A 21686-nucleotide genomic window follows, 5' to 3' on the forward strand; every position below is an offset into this window, starting at 1 on the left:
ATTAGATCATCAATTTGAAGAAAAATCATTTGAAGCCAGCAGAATATGAAATTTGTTTTCTTGACAGGAATTATCCACAAGTGTAGAAATCACCGTGTGCTTGAATTTTAAAAGTGATGAATAATTTCGTATGGCATCTTTCTTCTTTTTCGTAAGGTTTTGCTACTGCATATATTTTGACATCTATTCTTACAAACAAAAGTCAACTTGTGAAATTACTAATGGAAAACTAATAGCGTTGGGAATAATATACTGAAACAAATTAATTATTTGACTGAGGCAGATGTTTAAATATTGATTTTTTATCTATTCAATCCTTACTATGTTGCTTCACTCAGCAATAAGCTACTAAGATGTGAAATCTCCCCCAAAAGTGTAAAGAACTTGTAAAATAAGAGGCAAAAATGACCACTCAATGGAAGATGTGTCAGACTAACTGTACTGATCATCTACCTAGTGTTGAAGAATATGCCACATCTGTTTTACTGTTTTAAATACAGATGGTAAGTGAATGCTAGAAGATTAATTTACACAAATAATCCAGCTCAACAAAAAGCCTCATAGTAATGATTTTATTTTGATTTTTTGTTGTATTCTTCTTTGTTTGAGTAATATATTCAGTTCGTAAATTAAATATATGATGTAAGAAACTATAGATCTTATAAAATATTTTAACTATCTACACACCAGCTGACAGAAATTTAACCAGAGGAAAGATCTAAATTAAATATGAGAGAAGCATAAACGGAAAAGTGTCATTTCCAATAATGGGTGATTAACAGAACACCACATAGTGAGTAAATTGTTGTTTCGGTGTATACTGTGTATGCCTGTAATCTTGCTTAATCTTATAAACTGGAGGAAATGATCAGCAAAATCCAAAGACAACACTCAAGTGAAAGCGGGACAATGGACCATGTCTATCGCACGGATGTGCTGGAGGTACCGAGGCTTTGCTCTGGAGCCACCAAAGCCTCCAGGCTGTCCCTGCGTGCGGGTTAATACTTGGCACCTGCTCCATGCACACAAGGGTAACAGCACCTTCCTCTGTCAGGATGAAAAACGACTGTGCCATAGGAAAAAAGAGGCATTCTCAAAGCAATCTAAGGAACTTCCTTAGCAAACTAAGGAAGCTTTAGTTACTTCTGAATGTGGTTTACTGGCTTACTAGTATTTGATGCTCAATCTAAGTACAAAGAGAAAACAGAACAGCAGGATATATTCCTTCCTTTAGTGGGAGTTTAATTATTACCTTGTTTTTAATCAGCAGTAGAACTTACAGAATACCTAAACCACACTGATATTTAGAAGTTTCAATATTCTTTAAGGGAACTTCAGGTACCACTGGTGCATCTAGTAATCCTCCTCCAGGAATAGCAGGAAGGATGCTATTTAAGGAGAAAATGCAAGCTCGGCCACTTTCTGCGGTCCTTTGCCCTGGTGTCATCCCTAAGTGCTGTATAGCAACATGAGGGGATTTATCCTTCCAGTTTCCTTCAATATTTACTTGTGGACTTTTTCTTGGATTTCTGTAATCCCCTTTTGAGCCTGTTGATGCTGTCTGTCTCCACAGCCTCCTGTGGTATGAGTTTGCAAAGTTGTGTAGCCACTACAGAGAGAAGAATTTTCTTTCATCTGTTGTGCTTTTATCTGATGTTCTACCAGTTTCAGTGAGTGGTCCCTAGTTCTGCTATTGAGGGATTTTGTGAACAACAGTTCTGCATTTACTTCATCTGAGACCTTGATGATTTTGTAAACTTTGATCATATTCACCCTCAGCCTCCCCCTCTCCTAACTGGAGCCTCTCTTATTCTTGTAATCCTCTTCATTTGAGTTGCCTGTCCCTGTCTCTTCTCTGCTACTCCGCTCCTGTCAAAGGGGGTAACATGTAATGATGTTACTGATGCTACGGTTGGTACTAGGAAGTGCTTGAACACTCCAGATTGAGACTGAGACTGAGACCGAGACCAGGGCTCCATTACACTGGGCATTACAGAAAACACATTAGAAATTTATAGTCTAAAAAGATGAGGCAAAGAGTAGAAGAGGAAAGAGAAAAGATCACAACGAGCCTCATATCACTCAACACTTCAGAGGACTTGGATCTTCCCATCTCCTTCCACTGGCAGAGAACACCTCGAGCTGCCGTTATTTTCAGATATATCTCAGCATTTCATCGCAGTGAGTTTAGTGGTGCGGCCTCTGTGCCACCACCCTCCGTATGGTCCCTGTGCTGGAACTCCAGGCAGGTGGGTCACATTACTGTGAACTGTTCTGGCTGGTAACTCACCCTGCAAAACTGTGGTTTGTTTTCAAACAGGTGAGGTTCACCTTGTGGCCTCAGGAGTTCTAAAACAGGGAGCGGGATGGGAATAATGATCAGAATATGAAGGGATGGAGGGCTAGGCCGTTCCTTTCGCCAGCAGCATGCATCGGTGCTGAATGGAAAGGAGCGTGGAGCCAGGGCTTTAATTTTTCTAGGTGAAAGAAACCATGCTCCTTACTCTCTCTGGCAAGAGGGCTTGGCATTCCTCAGTCTTCCCAATAGCTTTTCTGTGTCTCCTTTCCGTCTTTCTTGTGGGTAATGGTAAATACTGTACATACTTAAAAGCAGTGCTCTGTTGATAATTTACTAATAATTCCAGACTTCTCCAACTAAGGGAGCATCTGTAAGATATCTAAAAGCAATGAGTTTTTATCCAAACTGAGAAAGCAAACATATTTGGTTGTCTTTTACTGCCAGTATTGCTCCAGAATAAATAAAACAGAACAAGCTAAAAGAGCAAGAGGAAGCAGTGACTAAGTTCACAGAGAGTATTTAAATTAAGGGCACCATGAGACTACAAAGATTTTTGTAATGGAGAAAAACAGTGGTTAGTGATACATGACAAGCAAAAACCCTTCAGCAGATGGTACAGAAATAGAGCAATGTACAAAAGGGAAAGAGAAAATTAAAAGGGGATATTTTTTCATGCTGTCAAGAAACTTGACAAAACAATCACTCTCAATTACAGTATCTGGAGAGAAACAGAAATGTGGTAACAGAAGACAACTACTATCATCCGAAAGAACGGTACTGTTAGCTCCTAGGGAGCATCAGTGGATGTTCTCCTGCAGAGTTTGTCAACATTTTCCAATTTGCAAACCCTTAGAAAGCTGACAGTTAAGATGACTCTGCTCTCCTTATTATGGGATGTGTAGAAGGTAGGAAAGAGGTTTGGATAAGAAAGGTGTGTCCCAACTTCAGCAAGGTTCCAGGCCTTCACTAGGGTGCATAAATGATTTTGTACATACATCTGTAGGAATACAGCCATCTTTCTGGGGTAAATAGCTTACTGGTGAGAGTTTTATCTATAGGTTGAGAAGGAAACATTTGTACCCAAGTGGATGTATACACAAAACCAAACACACTGGTGGAAGTCCATTCAAGGAGTCAACAAAAATTAGTTTTCCAATAGCTATTATTTGTTTCAACATAACTTGGATACCACAGACAAACAGAATAGGTGTTTTCTGATTAGTTATAGGATATAAATTACTCATTGTATTTCTTGGCTTGACATGCTGGTAGTTGAACCTTGGTATATATGACAGAACACTGGTTCAAGTTGATGGGTTTTGGAGGCCTTCAGCCACAGGCCAACGCTGGTAGCAGAGCTGGGCCTACCGCTGGGTTTTCAAATTGTGGTGAATTTTTGAGCTTTCCAAATCTGGGCTTCAAGACCAACTTAAAATGTCTATATACATTTTACGTGCACTCTTCCACTTATCTGTGAAATGAGTCTGACATACATTCGAGCTCCAGTCTCAAAGGTGACACAAATCTTTGCTTCATCGGATTCTGCACAGGCTGCCCAGGGGCCACAGCTTCTGGGAGCCAAACCCGGGTCCCCCAGCCTCCCTCGTTGTTCTGCATAGAGTGTGTGGCAGCCCTGGCAGCGCTGAGGGGACACGCTGGGCTTTCAGCTTCCAGACACGATGGCAGACGGCCTGAAACCTCTGGCACAGCTGGCAGCCTCAGAGCCGAACATGGGAGTCCTGCCAAGCAGCCGCCACATTGCTCCCAGTCTCGAGGGACAAAGACTTGGCATCTTGGCTTAGATTTGGAGAAAGTTTTGAAACCCAAGATGCCTGGAACAAAACTTCTGTTATTCAACAAACATGCGTTTTTCTCTGAAACTTTCTTCTTTCGGAATTTGTAAAATTTCAGACTGGTTTTAGTGGACATCTGTCTTGTTTAAAATGAGTTTGTGATGCTAACAGGCCACAGGGCAGAATCACACTGGCATCTCCTGTGCTACTTCCCTGTGAGTGTAGATTCTGAGGGAGTTCAGTAAACTGCTGGGCTCGTTGAAGAGTAGTGCGAGTTTCTTCAATTTGACATTTCAAATGATGCAAAATCCTGTAGCAGGAAATGTGACTTCTCTCAAGCTAGTAGGGCAATAGTAGAAAAAAACTAGTATTTTTATTTTGGCCTTTCTTCACCAGTTTCTGTCTGCTCTTACTTTGGCAGACTGTTCTCTCCTCTTTGTGTCTGCACTGTGCATGTGCTGGGTTATCACAAAGCAAGACTGGAGGGATTTCTGACCTTGGAAGTGCTGCTGAGTGTGGAATTTTCAGATGAGAACCGGGCAGAGATTTAAAGATCTCTGGCTTTTGCCTACAGGGAGGTCAGAATGCAAGGGAGGAAGGAGAACAAAGTACAGAAGTGATGGATTTGGAGAATGCAAAAACCATCAGAAAGAAATGTTTTTAAGGAGCTGCACACATCAGCATCCAGGCCAGGAGCCCTCTGGTCACGGCAGAACACCCGGCTGCTTCTGAAAAGCGGGGGGTGGTGGATGCCATTTATTAGCTCCTGTGGGGACAAATGGAAGGTTTGTTTGACCTTTCTTTGTAGCCCTTTAGTTCTTCATTAAAAAAAGAAGGCAGTAAAATATGGGAATTAATGCATTCCTAAAGATGCGTTTTGCGTCAGAACTTCCCCAATGAATAACATAAAACAAATGATTAAAAATATTCATTAGAAACAGTAAGAAATCAAAGAAAAAAATCTTTATGCTTATCTGTAATGAGATATGAAGCAGGTAACTTTTTAAGCAGTCTCCTGTGAACTCCAACTCATCAAAATACAAAAGCCTGCACTCTCAGTTTTAAGTGTCATTAACATCATTGGGGCTACTTACGCATTTAAAGCTGACCACACATTTTGCTGGTTTGGGAGCCTGTAACAAGATATTTGATGGCTGGATTGGAAGGTCCCAGCAGTTCCAGGAGGCACCAGACTGGGCAAGGTCAGTTCTGCTTCCCAAATCAAGGTGCATTTGCTGGGTTGCCAGGAGGGTGGAAAATGGAAAGCGGGGGGATATAATTGACGTTGACTTTTGAAAAGTTTTTGGCAGGGCAATTCACAAGAAGCCGTTAAGGAAATGAGTGCTATCATGGGCTACAGAAAGTGGCTAATAAAAATAAATAATTGGAACAAATGGTTACTTTTCATCATGTCAAGTGATTAGTAGTTGGCTGCCCCAAGGACCTGCAGAAGGAGTAGTTTATTTAATGTACGTATTAATGAACTGGGAAGAGAAGTATGAGAGGAAAATTTGAAAGGAATACAAAATAACTAGAGTAAAAACTAGGAAAGATTTTGAAGAGCTTCACTGAGTCATAAGAAAAAGATGAATTGGCAACAGTAAAGCAGATTAAATGCACAATGAAAGGAATTATACATATAGCTGTGTTCTAAATTAACTGTAACCAGCAAGGAAAAAAACCTGAGAGCAACTGTGTATTACTCAATGAAAACCTTTATGCAGTGTGTAACAGCAGAAAAAATAATACTCAAAAGGTTGTATCGCCACTCTATCAGTAAGCAGTAGGAAATCATTTGGAAAGCTCCTGCTGTTTTTAAAAGGTATTAAAAAGAACACCCCACACACCGAATGCACAAGAGGATACTGAAAACTACCAAGAATCTTGGAAGACTTCCACATGGTAGGAAGGCTTAAAAGGATGGGGCTGCCGACAGGTTGACAGGACGTCTTAGTGTTTTTCCTTTCATATAAGGACAAGAGCTTATTCAATGAAAGTAAAGGTCAAAACCCCCCAAACAAGACACCAGACCCAAAAACCTGCTGAAATAAAATGTGCATCTCACTGTTAGCTCCTGGAAATTACTGCCACAAAGCACCATCGCAGCTTTAAGTTTGGTAAGATTCAAGAAAAAAAAGATTGGACACATATTGATAACGAGAAGCTACTTAGTTGCATTAAACTGAATAGTGTTTTACAGAGAACAGAAACCTTTATTCTTTAGAACTACGCCAGGCAGTGACTATGGGGATTAGGAATAAATTTCTCCTGTTTCTTCTTGTTCACGTCAAGGCTGTTTGTACCTTCCCATAAAGCATGTCCTGTGGCTTTTGATGTATCCAGCCACTGGCAGACACAAGGACCTGCCAGTTCTGAGTATTCCTGTGTATGACTGGCATTAGTACTGAGGAACTGGAATGTTATTCAGACATACCAGATACTTTAGCAAGAGTGGTATTAATTACGTTTCTAAAATAATCTGGATCTTTCTAGACCACTGGGTCTGTGCACACGTAACTGAGAAGTGATTTGTTACCTGGTGATGTATCATCCATACCTCCTTTGTCATTCCTGCTCCATGCCTGGTCACCATTTCCCCACAAGAACTTTACGCTGCGCAGGTGTGTAACAACACCCACACCGCCTTGTGTTCCTCCATGGGAAATGGGAGGAGAAAAGCCAACTGATAAGGAAATGGTATAATATACGGTGAAAGAACATGATACCTGTTTATGTGCCTCTCACCGTATCACTTTTGTAACATAACAATGATTTTTCCATGAGGGGACTCTCTGTTTTCCATTGCTGCAATTAACCCCCCGCCCCCAAGACCATAGTTGTTTAAATCACATACCAATTCCATTCACAACTGGTGAATCATTATTAACTTCCAACACGCTGGGCAAATTTTGTTCTCCTTCGTGATCATTTAAATCCATGTTTTGCTGTTGTGAGCCATTCCCAAAATGTCTAGAATCTTTATCGTGACTGCCATCTCCATTCTGCAGCCCATTATGTGGCTTTTTCAGTGGCATGATCTGTAAACCGCTGGGAGTAGTTCGGTAAGTCACAGTTTTAGCAGCCCTGTCATTAGCAGATGCTGGCTTTGCTGCGTATCCTCTTTTCTGTTTTTGAAGAGATGGATTAATTCTCTTCCTTTTGTGTGTTGACCCTTTAGACTTCCCAGATTCAGAAGGTCTATGTGGGATTTTCTCAACAGATGATCCACGGCTTTCCCGTAAAAATTTGGGAGCGCTGGCCTGTTTCCCATGCCTCGATCGCTTTTCTCTAGTAACATGTAGTCCATTGAACTCATCAATAAATTCCTCACAATGTAGGAGGTGATGTTCAGGTTCCCAGGTGTCTTCATTGCTTCCGTAGCCTTTCCACCTGATGAGATATTCCCATTTTCCCTTCTTGTTCTTCCTTTTGTCTACAATCCTCTCTACCTAAAGGAAGAAAACAAAAATTAGAAAGAAAAGTAGTTTGGTCATGACGTTCTTCATTTATAGCTAGGAAGGCCTCCCTGACGCTGTAAAGGTGCCTTTGTATTCAGGAGATTCTCCTAAAATATAGTGTCTAAAAGATGAACTGACTCTGACTTGGAAATCTACCCAGGCTAGAGAAAATGTAGCAACCGATTTCACAGGTTTAAATGTACCTTGACTTCAAGGACGCACCCAACACTCCATTCCCGTTGGATCCTACAGAGACCACGCTGACTGCAGCTGTACATTCATAGAAATCTTGGTGGGTTCCCCAAAGTAGTCTAAATGTAATTAGCAACTGAACATTATACTTCTGTCTCCATTCATTTACACAGGAACTGTGCTCAGACGTGTGTGGCCGAGTCCTGGTGGACACTCTTCCTCCAGCTCCAGCACATTCCACTGCAGCGTCCCAACCAGCTCGTTCCTGTGCTCTGTACTATCAAATATCCGCCCAGAACCACCACAGAGGCAAAGCAAAGCACCAGCTTGACTCTGAATTTAGCACAGTCCCCTTCAGGATTGCTCAGTGTGGCGAAACAATTAACTGAAGCTCAGCCCAGGCAACTTTGAGATCATTTGTCTTAAAAGAGGAAAACTACTCACAAAAAAATGAACTGGCATTTTTTTCCCCCTCATTTGGGATGTGTGGCTTTCAACTGTCAAACTAATAGACTTATTATGGTCTTGTTGAATTTATAGAGAGCAGCTGTCCAAATTATCCCTGGCTTTAAAATATTTCTCATCCTCCTATTTGGGACTGGCCAGAAGACTGTACATCGAACCCTGGAACACTGCAGTGGCCTATGGGTTGTCTGTGGATTTGTTACTTTAATTAGTGCAGCTCACTATAACAAGGAGCAAAACATATATGTTTGTGTCCTGGGGAAAAAATTGAATTGCTGCAGAACTCAGCGGACCACAGCTATCATTACTGTAGAGGATCTGGTTTAGAGCTATTCCGTGTGTACTAGCTAAACAATACGGGCATTCCCTTCCCTTTTTAATGCAGGAGTTTGCACTTGGAACACAAATTCTGCGTCAGGTTGATGATGCCTCTGAATAGCTTCTGCCTTTCTTTCAAGGGACTGCACCAGCTGCATGGGGAGGAACCTCAGGAAGGACGGACAAAGACCTTCCCATTTTCACAATCGCATGCAAAACGTATCTCTTCAGCCTCACCTTTTCTCACTCGTGCACTTCATCTTTAAATTTAAAACTCTACTGATTTCTCATGTTTACATTGTTGCTCTCTTACAGGGAGCAAAAGTGAAGGGAAGAGGTTTCTTGGAGAGCATTTTTAATATGGTAAACGCCTAAGTATTTTGGTGATGAGGCATTATGCATTTCAATTAAGAGCCTAAAAGGAGAAAACATGAGTGGTCTTTGTTTCTGGGAGACAAAATACTGGCAATGGAGAATGTGATTAACCAGTTCAACACATCATGAAGGGAGAATAAAAGTATTCATGAAATTGAGTCAAATTTAATAAATAGTTTCAGAAAAAATATTCAGAAAGCAAATATATTTGGGAAAGACTAAACATTTCATTACAGCATTTTCAGAACAAAGCTATTGATGTTTAACTTCCAATTTAACTAACAAAACTAAAATAAAGAGGAACTAAATAAACCAAAGACAAAATATTTTGTCTCTAGTCAACCCCCTTCTCAGTTGATTGTTTTGCTGGGGAGAAAATGAAAAAAAAAAAAAAGTGGGTTGATCCAAAATTCGTTGTTTTCCTTGAGCTTTTGGTTCAGCCATCATTCCCATTGGCTTGAATAAAGATGCATTAAAAGTCTGAGCAGACATTTTTCTTGTCCTCACTGTTCACCACCGAATGCATCTGAGGGCAGCACCGACATACCCAACCCCTCAACATGGTCCCTTTCCTTCCCGGGTTTAAGTTCTTCATTGGTATTTATCCCCTTCAGAGTGCCACTGTGTTCTTGCACTGCGTACAGTGAAGTGCTTCAGTGGAGGCATAAATATCAGGTCTTTGCCCAAGCCTGGTACTTTCTGACCCATTTTTCTTCTATTCACAGTCCACAGTAATAACAAACATCACTATTTTTTATGATATGTATTTGTTTTAACAGGTTGTATATAAAGTTATAATCTTGCTGCATTTATTTCAGGTTTCACAAATTCATATGAGTTTTCTTAATGAGAAATAATTCTGTGACAGCAAGTGATTAATGGTAATAATACTTTCATTCCTTCCCTAGAGTAAGCCACACACAATTATGAGCATATGCAGAAAACATCTACGGCTTCGATGTCTGATTTTCCATTTTCCCCCTCAGTTCTGTGTTTAATGAAAACTGAATAACATCTTCCCAAAAGTCACCTTGGTACTTACAGTTTGGCAAATCCCTGAATTCAGTATACTTGGGTTGGAAAACTAAGCAGTTAAATCTAATACAACTGAAATGACTGCAAACAAAGTTTGCAAGGGTATCACAGTTAAGACAGCGCTAGAAGTGACATAGACCATGACTTGCCTGGACTCACTCTGTCTCTCTTCCTGCCCCAGCTAATTCCGGATGAATTGAGGTGCTGATATCTTACTATATAAATATGTTTAAAGAGAAAAAATAGAACAAGACCACGGCATCTGTGCAAATGCATTTGCAACACTCGTTTCAGCTTCCAGCCAGCCTTAAACCTAGTGCTATACACAGCTGCACAAACTAGGATGAAAGTCATAAATTAAACCTTTAAAAGTTTGCATTCTAAACGTAATGTGAAATTTAAAAAATACTAATTGATTACAGTACAAATACGTAGAGCTTCATAAACGTAAGTGTTGTGAGCTGGCGATCAAGTGCTTATGTCTGTAGAGTAAAACACCTTCCAGGAGACCAATGAACTTACAGAAAAATTTGGAAAATTGCCTATCTACTTAGTGACTTCCAAAAGAAGTACATGTCATCTCCTCTTCTTTGACCACACATATCTATGTAAACTATTTCAGCTGTAGTGTGTGATGCTCAGATGGTCTCTGTTAGTGCCCAGCACAGAAGAGCACACCAAGTCCACGACATGCACGAGAAAAACTGCTTTTCATTACTATAAATTACAGGACTTGTACTGCTTTATGTGTTTTTCCACTGGAGGTCTTTGTCCCACGTTGTGCCTCAGGGTGTTGAAGGGTATTTGAAGAAAGTACCAAGGAAAGAAAGCAAGTAAGATTTCTGAGGGAGATAAAGGTCATCGGATTCAACATGTTTGTCTCTTAAAAATTCATTATTGCCCTATCTTCCTCCTTTTTGTTGCATTTGCTTTAAGAAATAATGTATTTAATTAGTGGTAAATCGCTTGCTTGCATTTGTAACTTATTTGTGTTTCTCTTGTATTTGTATTTAATTGCTCAATATCTGGTCACTGGAGCATTTGTTCCAGATGTACGAAAAATGTGGCACCGTATCTTGTGCAGCAGTCAGTGCTCACGTTAGAAAAATAATAGTGGAATGGATGCTGGGACTCTCTTCGGAATCTGACCCGCAGTTTAAAACCAGAGGAGATCCAATCAATGTGCCAGCTCTGAAACCCCCCTGGGAGTAAATTTGTGTAGTCACCCGAAAGGTCAAAATGAAAGCGAAAGGGCTAGATAGTCATAAAAATGAAAGGGAAGACATTCCTCATCTGCGTTATTCACCGGCAGAACGTCAAATGACATCTTCCCAGGAAGTTCAGCCAGCACCCTGTTAATGTCAAGAAGACACTGCTTTGTATTCAGTTCCTTTTTTCTCTTTTTAAGCATATGGATTTTTAATTTTCGGCAATGTTCTCAGAATCAGAAGAGGTGTTAAGCTTCCTAGGGAAATCCTGAAAGTTCTGCATTTTCGCTGTCATCAACCTCATGTTACACATGGGTGCAAACCACTGCGTTGAGTATACGTGTCCTCCAACACATACGTATGAAGACTTAGGACAGACCAAATAAATGCTGTAAAAGCTCCTGCTGCTCCCTGTACGTAAACCTACAACTTCGATCTTCGCCTCCTGACGCACAGTAACACCGTGGAGGATCCGGCTACGTGATCCCACGTTGGGGGTTTATAAAAGCAGAAATGCACCGCAAGTCAGATGTATATTACAGTAGTAAAGTGTAAATTAGAAGTTACTGCTAAAAGTGGTGTTTTCACATTCCTAGGACTTTGGTGGACCCAGCATTTTGCCTGCTTAAGTATATTCTCTTAGTTACCTTCCCCGGCATGCAGGTGTTTTAAAGAAATGGAAAGATCAGCCTTGCTCCGTGCTCACACACGCGACAAGATTTCCCCTTTGTGTGAGGGCTCTTCTGGCCTTTCTGAGCAGTTGAGATGAAACGGAGCCGGCTGCTGGCCTGCCAAAAACCAGCCAACCACAGCTCCTTGGAGACGCACTCATATCTCTACTGCCCTTCTGCCATTTTTCTTGGAAGTCCCACCCTTCTCTGAAGTTCAGTCTCGCTGAAACTGAAATTCTGCTCGGGTCTCTCAGTTGTTTGTTTCTGGCTCTTTTGAGAACTGTCCTGGTGCCACATCTCCAGCTCCAGCAAGGGCTCTGTTTCCCCCCTTGTTGCCATCTGTCCCCATTGCTGACTCCACTGACAGATCTCCCAGTCTGTTAAAGCCATTTCTCTCTCCCACTATAAATTTAAGGGTGTAATCTAAATCGCCTTCTTTTATTAGAATATTTTAATGTATGGGTGTAAAGAATACCTGTGGTGGAAGTGCCACAATCATTGTGGTTTTTGGAGCAAACAGCAATAATAATATCGGCAAGGATCTTGCCCTGGAAGAAGGGCCTTTTTATATAGACTGATACAGTCCCTTGGAAAAGGACTGGAAAACTATCAGGTGGCACAGGGATCAGAAAGCGACTTCTTGGTCAACATGTAGTCCCTTCAATCATAAGGTATTTCATCACATAAGCCCTTTCATATTGGTTATGTTCATGATATGGAACATATTTCTGCCTGGGTTTACTGCTGATAGGTTGCACAACCAACAGCTGTTCATTCTTAAATGTAAGCATTTTGTAAAAAACATTTTAGCTTTTCATTTGGAAAGGAAGACAGTTTTCAAAGGTGCAAGAAAAGCGCACTGAAAAATGAAGATACTCTTTAGCAGGAGGTTAAGGTAATCTTGACAATGTTCTTTTTATGGAGGAAGGGCAGGATCTTTTCCTTTGTAGTCCACGTTGAATTTGTGTCATCAAAAGAACTGTCATGCAATGTGGGGCAGAACTCCGTAAGGCTGCTCCTCTGGAAATGGTTTAAATCCCTTTCACTTACAAACATTAGTCAACACACTGAACACATTGTGGAAATCCAAAGAACGCAGGATTTATAATGTATTTTAAAGCATAATGATGTATCTCATTTATAAAATCCATGCTTGCTTTTGTACAGTAAATCAGTTCATTATTTTATTTCAGTGTTCATATTTCTTGAGGAAAGGAAAGCAAGAAGCAGGCCATACCAAATTCTTGATGTCCTTTAAGTTAAAAAGTGGTCAGATCTGAACACACTCTCTACGAACTTGCTGGCACAATTTATTTCAGAATGAATCTGCTCCAATGCTATCTAGAACATTTGAATTTGATGACAAATGCTTACTTTTATTTCAGTACTGAAGTACAGCTGGTAACTTTTACTATCCTGCTAAATTCATTTAGAACGTTATAGCGCACACTTTAAACTTAGAAACAACAGATATTTCCCTGCTTTGTAGACCAACAAAGTAAAAAATAAATTCTGTTCCTATTTACTATGGTAAGAAAGATTTAAAACCACAGCTAGTGTATGCTGCTAATCTAGGAGAACTGAGACACGGTTGAAGTTTGCTTGAAGCAGAACTGTTCTTGTACGGTCTATTTCTGTGACAAGCACAGATGACTAAAAGATGAATGAGAAATCTAAATTCAAGAAGACAAAACATTTTCCTAAGTTTTACAAAGAGCTGGCTGGTTTGGCCGCATGTGTGGCTCTCAGCTTTGCTAATACCGGGGATTTCTGCCTCAAATGTTTCTCTGCTGAATTCAATGGGATTCTCCAGAATTTTAGATCATCTGAGAGTACGTGTGTGGGAAATGTGTGTGTTTATCAGAAGAGTTCAGCACAACCTGGTAAGGACCCGATTCGGCCTCTGCTTCCTTCACAGTGCTGTAAGTCAGCGGAGTAATTCCCACTTAGATCCAAGTAAAATCAAAGTAGGAATCCCTGGGATTTAAACCATGAGGTTTTTTATTTGTATTTTAAAAGCAGTTTATAGGAACAGGAGCAGGACTTGAGGAGACTTCTAAGCCAACCAGTGTTTATGTGGACACATCACAGTTCTTTCAGTACAACTGCCTGGAATTTGTTTAAAAATACTCATGTTTCCAAACAGATGTGGAAATGTGTAAGCAGCAGTTAAAAAATAAAAATAGGATTATCACTAAGGTTGCTTTTCACCAACATTAAAGCAAGTCCAGAAATGCAGGAAGCAATTATTAATTTACATAAAAGCTTCACCTGATATGATTAGAAAAAAATAATAATGCTGGTTTATGTTCATGCACAGTTTTTTTTCCTTTACCTCATTCAGCTTATTTTAGTGTTCTGTTGTACAGCTCACTCAAGTCTTTTTCTCCACCGTATGGACTTCAGGCAGATTCAATTTAAGGTCAGAACATCGGTTCAACACTTTTACATCCATCCCAAAGCTTAGCCAGAAGTGACGATTCCACATTAAAAAATACAAAGGTCCGGCTATCATACAGTATAAATAAATATTTGAAGTACTCTGCTGCACTACCACTGACTCACTGCTTTACAAACGCCACTGGTACGACTGTCATAAAATAAGCCACATGTTCTCGTGTGGTACGTAGAAAAATATTTTCTTAGCCCTTTTGCAGTGAAGCGGTAAACTTGAGCACCAAGAGGTGAAAGCCTAGATTTTGGGGGAGCTGTTTGTCATTTGGTGGTCTCCATAGGTGCTGAGGACTTGGATTTCAGTGTAACCATGAGCTTCAGCTCTTCAGAGAGGCTTTGCCAGCTCCATGTGGCAACTGAGGAGAAAGGTCCAAGTGTGGCTTGCTGGCTTTGCAAAGCTTATGCACCAGAGAGATGAGAGACAACAGGAGGGTGCAGTGTGCTGGGAGTACAAGGTGATACTGGGCAGTCCAAGTGGCCATTGTGCTGGTTTGGCTGGGATGGGGTTAATTTTCACAGGAAGCTAGGAGAGGTGAGTGAGCGACTGCGTGGTCCTGTTTGCTGTCTGGGAATAAAGCGTGACACCATTGTACACCACACTCTTCTTACCAAAGGTTTTGAAGTGAATTTTGGTGACCTTTGAAAGAGGACAATGTAATAGCTTTGCAGATAATGTTGAGGAACACAGCCTCCACTGACATGATGGCTTGGTAAAAGTTGTACCTCTGTGTTGCAAAACAGGACAAATGGACAATTAAGTAGTTACTCCAAGATACAGGATGTGGAATAGCAATTTTTGAGTATGGTGTAAAGACTATCCAGTGACAGGATTTGTTTTCTAGCTGCTGTATACAGGGAGAGACAAGTATTTTTGAAACGATCAATACGTATTTGCCAGAGCAGCAAGCCAAGAAGAATTCCCAGCGTACAGGCCTGAACATGAAGGAGGATGGTAAAATCTCCCCCGTCACTGAGACAGCAGGGAGAGGAAAATGAACTCTGTCCATGTTATATTAATGGCTGGACAGGGATAAAGAGATGTCAGAAGGATAAATCATATATCCCTTTCATGTTTTCTATCCAAACTAGGATAGAAGGCTACTGGTTTGCAGCATCCGTATAGCAAAGGTAGTAACCATCAAATCTGTGAATAATACCACGCAGGGATAAGTTTCAGAAGGGCTAAAAATAGATAACTTTGCACACTATAGAAGGTTGGGTGATCCTCTGAGTGAAAAGCTGAAGTAGCAGTTTGTAAAGTAGAGAAAAAAGTCATGAAACACAAAGGTTTCTTTCAGAATTCAGAAGAATTCTTCATTTTCTTGGTTACACAAATGAAGCTGATGTGATGGCAGAATACAGAAATGAGCCAAAAAGAAAGGTAGAGCAGAAAAAAGGAATAAAGAAACATGCTTTAGGCAACTATAATGGCATGATAAGAGCACAGAATTTTATAAGTATCCAGGATACCGCTGCAACATCACAGAAGAATGGTACGTAAAATTTCAAAAATTATCTGTGAAAGAGTAATTGTCAAAAAGGAATAATAATACATCGTTATCCCCTCAGAAACAGCATTCAGATGAGCAGGGTCAGTAGGCCAAGTTCTGGCCTCAATATTGCATTGGTTTGCACTGCAGATTTAATCTGTGTTCGAGATGTGAATTCCGTCCAGTGTAAAACCAACTTACTGCTGGTGCCTGGAAGGAACCAGCTGTCTTACGGACAGCAGGACAGACAGCTCTGAAAGCTGTCAGCGTTCATCAGACAGATGCATTTAAAATCATCTGAGAGTGCAGCTAGTTAGAAATCTGCATGTAAAACATGGGGATGGTGCTGTAAATGGGGAGGTGCAAAGGCATAAAAGCATATTCATTGATTTCACATGAGAGCGTGTTTTGGAGCAATCAGACAGACTCTGTGTGAGGATGTCTGCTGACAGGGGAGACGAAAGGCTCTAACACATCTGTGCTGTACAAATGTCTGCCTGAGTCAGACCGACTACGCTCCCATAGCTCCTCCGGCAAGGGCAGAGTCCCCTGGGAGCTGCCATCGCAGGAGCTGTGGTGGGGACAACCACGGTGACCCTTCTGCTGTCCTCAGGCCCCACATCCTCTTGAAAGCTCTTTGGCAACAGCTGCTCACCACTCCTTGACCTCAGCGAGTCTTGTTTCAGCCTTGGTAATTCACACAAGCCAAGGAAGTGTTAATTGATGAGTCCCAAGTTCTTTTAGACTGTCATTATTCCTGATGATAGGGTTGCAGCCAAGTGCTGGCAGGACTTCCAGCTGCAGGGGTTGCTATGGGCTGGAATCCATTACTCCTTTCAGGGAGGTCCCCAGGAACACCACTGGGGTTTTTCTGGTGGAGAGGTACAGATCTTGCTCAAGATACCTGCCGGATTGCTCCGAGGGTCGTGGTGCGGGTGTGTGCCACGTCTCCATGCTTATGGCTGTCTTCTCTTTTTGTTGATAGGTGATGCAGATGTATCGAGCGTCAGGGTGAGACTGGAACTCTGATGAAGCCAAGGAACCATTTAGAAATGTCTGTGCTCGAAGCAGTATTGAATATGTAAGTGGTGAATATATTACTGGGGGAATTTTCCATGTATTTGTTAGTCAGATTCCTAACTTGGCGGTTGTGTTAATACTTCAGCTGCTCCTGGATGCATTTACAGCAATGATGTGGCAAAGGGCTTTGTTCCATGTGCCTCCGTAGAATGGGCCACTATATTTTTATAAATGTAGGGTTTCTGAGATGTATTCCCTACATTTGTCTCACTGGGATTAGGCTGGTTATGTTGTCTCGGTGGCGCTGTGCCAGCTGTGGAAGGCTGCAGCTGTCTGCTTGCTATTAATTGAGGGTTAGTGCAGAGACCGACATACACTGGTGCTCCAACACCCATACGCTTTTCCAGGTACTTTATGAATGGATGCTTAAATTCACGCTTTAAGATAAGAAACCTCTGAGTCACATATAGTACTAAGATCCCACTTGCAAATGGTTTATGAAATTGCAAAAAGGAGTTTTAACAAATGGCTAATAAGTTGTTAGAGACTCTGGCAAATCTCACACCTAATTAGTCTTCTAATAAACTTCTGATGTTCTCGCAGTCATCCCTACCACAAACTACACATATAGTTAAATGCTGGAACAGATGTCCAGAGAGGCTGTGGAACATCCATTCTTAGAGACACTCAGAACTTGCAAGAACAAAACACTGAGTAACTTAATTAAGTTGGTGCTGCATGAAGCAAGGGGGTGGATCAGATGATCTCCAAAAGTCCCTTCCAACCTCCACTATTCTATGATTCTACGATACATATATTTTACCTAAAAGATTTACTAATAATTTACTGATACTTTATTAATTCTTTTCCACTTGGAGAAGCAGCTTCATTTGGAAAACTGAGTTCTATGCAAACTGTAGAAGTGGGTGTATGAACTAACTCAGTTAAGCTGAGTTTAGATTCACCAGGCAGCTGGAAGGGAGTTTCCCACAAGCAGCTCTGAACTCCCTTCTATCCTGGACCTGATACCATCAGGGTTTGCTGACTTGCAGGTCATACGGCAAGAGCAGTCTAGTCAGAGATGTACAAGGAAGAGATGGGTCAGAGGAGAAAGCTCAGCTGATCACAAGGTTAAAAAGGTTTTCTTAGTCATTACGTGGGCACTTTTTAATCCTGAGATCCACTGTGGAGTAATTATTGTGTTTTCAGCGTTTCTATGAACATTCATTATTTACAGTATAAGCAGAACATGGGATGTGCTAAGCTGGGGTGTGAACATACAATGTGCTCCGTGATAGCAGCTACGTATTTGCTCTTCATCCCAAATGAGGGAATTAGCGGCAGCTTCCTCCTCATTTTCATGTGCCTTATCTGAAAAGAGCATCCTCTCTCTAAAGTGATTTCAGACCTTGTCTTGAAAACGGGAAAGGTGCATTGAAATAATTGTTATGTGTAGCAGTCTACAAAATGAAAATTTTGATGAAGCAAATGTGTTTTGAAGCCCAGTGAGCAATACAAAAATAGGAAAAGCCAACAGAGTAACTTGTGCGCCATATCTGCATTTAGTATTGGTACTAGCTGCTGCTTGTATAATATTTAGCGGTTTTGTAGTAGATTATGCAGTGTAACGTTCTCACAAGACCAAGGGGTTCCTTGCATACTTGAGATGGGTGAGAGACTCATAAAATGACATTGTTGGGAAAATGAACAGACCTGGGTTAGATGGCTCTGGAATTACATACGGAATTTCTGAACACACATTGACCTGTCTTTTCCACCAAAGAGCAGTTGTGTACAAAAGTGTTTGTAGAACAAATAATGTAGAAATAAAGAGTAACACTCGTGATGGAGGAGTGTTATATTCTTACTACTTCAACAGAAATAAATATTGATAAATATTGGGGAAAGTATTGCTCTTATTATGCTTGCCAGCTACAGCCTAATAAAGGAACATAAACCTCATCCTTTTGGAATATTTTTAGGGATATTAACTAAACTTGGTAAATTATCTGAAATGCAACTAAACTTGCCTCTACATAAGACGAAAGAAGTATTTTATATTGTGATGTTTTGAAGATGATACTCACATGGTTAAAGTTTCTAGTTTAATTCCAAGGAAACAAGGTGGTCCCAAAAGGATTTTAACAAACTGACAGTTCGTTGTTACATAATAAAAAAATTTCCTTAGAGAGTTTGTATTTCCCCAATTACTACTCTGAAAGGTTATTTTCATAGTTACAAAGCACCGTGCCAATCTATCCTACTAAATGGATACTAATGATCATTACTATTATTTAACAGCAGAACAGGAGCTCGGAGCAGGGAGCACTTTCCTTCAATACGTCGTGTGCCGTAATGTTTTCCTTGTTCTGAACATTAAATGGTCAGAATATGTTAATCACAAAATCTAGTACAGGGTGTCTGCCAGAGCGGTGCTAACAATTGCTCAGTGTGCCCCAAAGACAAAGATGTTAGTTTGCAGTATAAAATTGGGTGTTATTGTAGAAGAGACCTTTCCCTTGGCTGCTGGATGTCCCTCCCAGGCAGCGTTCAGAACGCACCCTGCGCAGCACAAGGCAAATCCAACGCCAGCCGGACCGTATGCTGCATTATCTTGGCCATTTCTGCCTTGTTGATTCTGTTAATGTGCACAGTTACAAACAGCGCAGGCTTCAAAAGGCAAGTTCACACTGGTGAATTACTTCCAAAGGCAATCTGAGATACTTTACAACACCCGTAAGGACATATGCCAGTTAGGTGACAGCCACTGGGGAAAAATGAATGGGGAACGTTCTTCAGTTCCTCTCTAAGTGGCTGGAAAGTCTCTTCTGAAGGTGACAGGAAGGGAGAGCAAAGTGTATCAATCACCACTACATCTCCACATTTTGTTGGATATTTTTCTTACTCAGATGAGCACTCTGAAGTGTTTAGTAACCTCCTCTGATGGCCATATAACATGAAATCATTTTCAGTCAAGATAACAAAAACATCTGAAATCTTTCCTCTTACAATTGTTTGCTGACGTACTTTCTGATTTTTTTAAAAACCCTTCATAATACCATACATCTTAACACTGGAGAGTCCTGTCCAAGTTATCAATAAGCCACTTGAATTTTGTGTAAGGAACATAATTGCATTTTTTCTTCAACGTAAAAATTTGACTTCAACTTTTTTACGGTACATATTCAGAGAGCAAAGAGATTTTTCAAGCTCTCTTGTACCCCAGTTTGTATATTAGGATTTCGGTTCTTTCCCCTGACTGGTTACAGGATTTGTAAATCAGCAACACAAAATCTAATTATGTAAGTAATCATTCCATGAACGGCATCCTGTGATAATATAAATATGCTATACGCACAGTGAGAAAATTTATAATTCTAAAGACTTATAGTCTGAAATAGCTTATTTATAACTGCTTAAAGTAATGAAAATTTCTGCTACATGAGAGTGATACATGCTGCATGTAGTTCATTCACACACTACAACTCATTCTTCAACAGGTGGCCACCACGCGTTTCTTAGAACTCCAGGTTTTTAACCACTGTTTAAAATAAAGGGCTAATAATGTCCTGTTCATCAGATGTTCTAATAATAATGGTGAAAGAGACTCAGCATGTTTGAGCTCGAGCTTTCTAGGATTTCATGTGGTTATTGTGTAGTACAATCTAAAAATGAAACACATGAAACTATTAAAAACTTTTGGGGATGTAGTGTATTGATAACGTTTTGAAAAAACCTACCGATCTACAGTAGGTTTTATACAGCACAGCACTGAACAATTACCAAAGCCACTGCCATTCGAGAGGAACGGTGTTCCCTTTCAGTGCCATGGCCCCGACTTGACTATTTAACTGTCGTGGCTTTACCTACAGGCTCCCAGATTCACAGATCTGGAGGCCAGCAGGGACAGTTCGACCCAATTCTGCCTCTTTTGGGTGACACAAGAATGTGTTCCATTCAGCAGTTCCACATCAGGTCCCAAATTCCGATTCAGTTAAACAACTTCTATTAGAAAATCTTCATACTTTAATTTGAAGTGATTCACAGAATGTACACCATTGCTCTTAGTGAATCTTTCATGTGCTATAAATAAAATGCTATAACTTTAATGTGAAAAAGTGCATCTCATTTCTAAATGACGATGGGTAAACTTCCAGCCACTGATACCTTTTATATCTCTGCTAGATAATTTCATTTTCCAGACCTTAAATCCTGCAAAGTGGTTTGCAGCTAACTGAACAGATGGTCTCCATAGTTCTTTAAGTTTTGTAAAATGTGGGTGCTAATGTGATGGCTCTGTCTAAAATTTTGTAGCTGCTTCAGAACCCATATTGTAAAATTTCATCCTGAGCGTTAGGGTTCATCACTTGTGTTCCAAGTTCAAATTCAGATTATTTCACATAATTTTGAAGAAGAACATTTTTATGAAGTGCAGGACTATAATAACCGCATTCACCAGATCAATATAAGTCACCTATTTTCTTTGTTTTATTGCGTAGAAAAATAATGCATCTCTTAAAGGCGGCACAATTTTGACTAAAGGAAATGGAAAAACTAAATGTGAGGAAGACGTGCAGTGTTCAGTTCTGTGCTCCCATTTTATTCCTGCTATGCCAAAAGTTTATTACTTATTATCTTAAATCTGTACCCATGTGTTCAGTCACCCCTGTGCTATACGGGGTCATTGCATACAACTATATCATTACCCACATCTGTCTACAAACTGTTTTACATCCACATAAATCTGCACCCTTTTGAAAACAGGACAACAAAATCCTCATTTGTGAAAATTCGAGTGCTAAATATTTATTTGGAATCATAATACTACGTAAGTGCAAAACCTTACAGAGAAGTCATATAGGAAAGTTACATTTTCAGTGTTCGGGTTTTTTGAAAGCACATGCTATA

At 40.5% G+C, this 21686-nt stretch overlaps 1 protein-coding gene across 7 annotated transcripts in view; it reads right to left on the reverse strand.

Annotated features, from left to right (window-relative positions):
* CDYL2 (chromodomain Y like 2) overlaps positions 1-21686 on the reverse strand; it is a 58858-nt gene that overhangs the window by 20475 nt on the left and 16697 nt on the right. For 5 of the 7 annotated variants that reach the window (XR_010465806.1, XM_065028336.1, XM_065028334.1 and 2 more), the window contains one exon: positions 6947-7541. Coding sequence is in view for 6 of the 7 variants with exons in the window: in XM_065028336.1 (XP_064884408.1) it covers positions 6947-7541 (595 nt within the window). In the remaining variant the exon portion in view is untranslated. Of the gene's footprint in view, positions 1-6946; positions 7542-7753; positions 11753-11790; positions 21416-21686 lie in introns of those variants that run through there. The other 2 variants (XM_065028337.1, XM_065028335.1) reach the window with 2 other exon arrangements.

Source organism: Columba livia, chromosome 13 (assembly GCF_036013475.1).
Source record: "Columba livia isolate bColLiv1 breed racing homer chromosome 13, bColLiv1.pat.W.v2, whole genome shotgun sequence".
Classification (NCBI taxonomy): Eukaryota; Metazoa; Chordata; class Aves; order Columbiformes; family Columbidae; genus Columba; species Columba livia.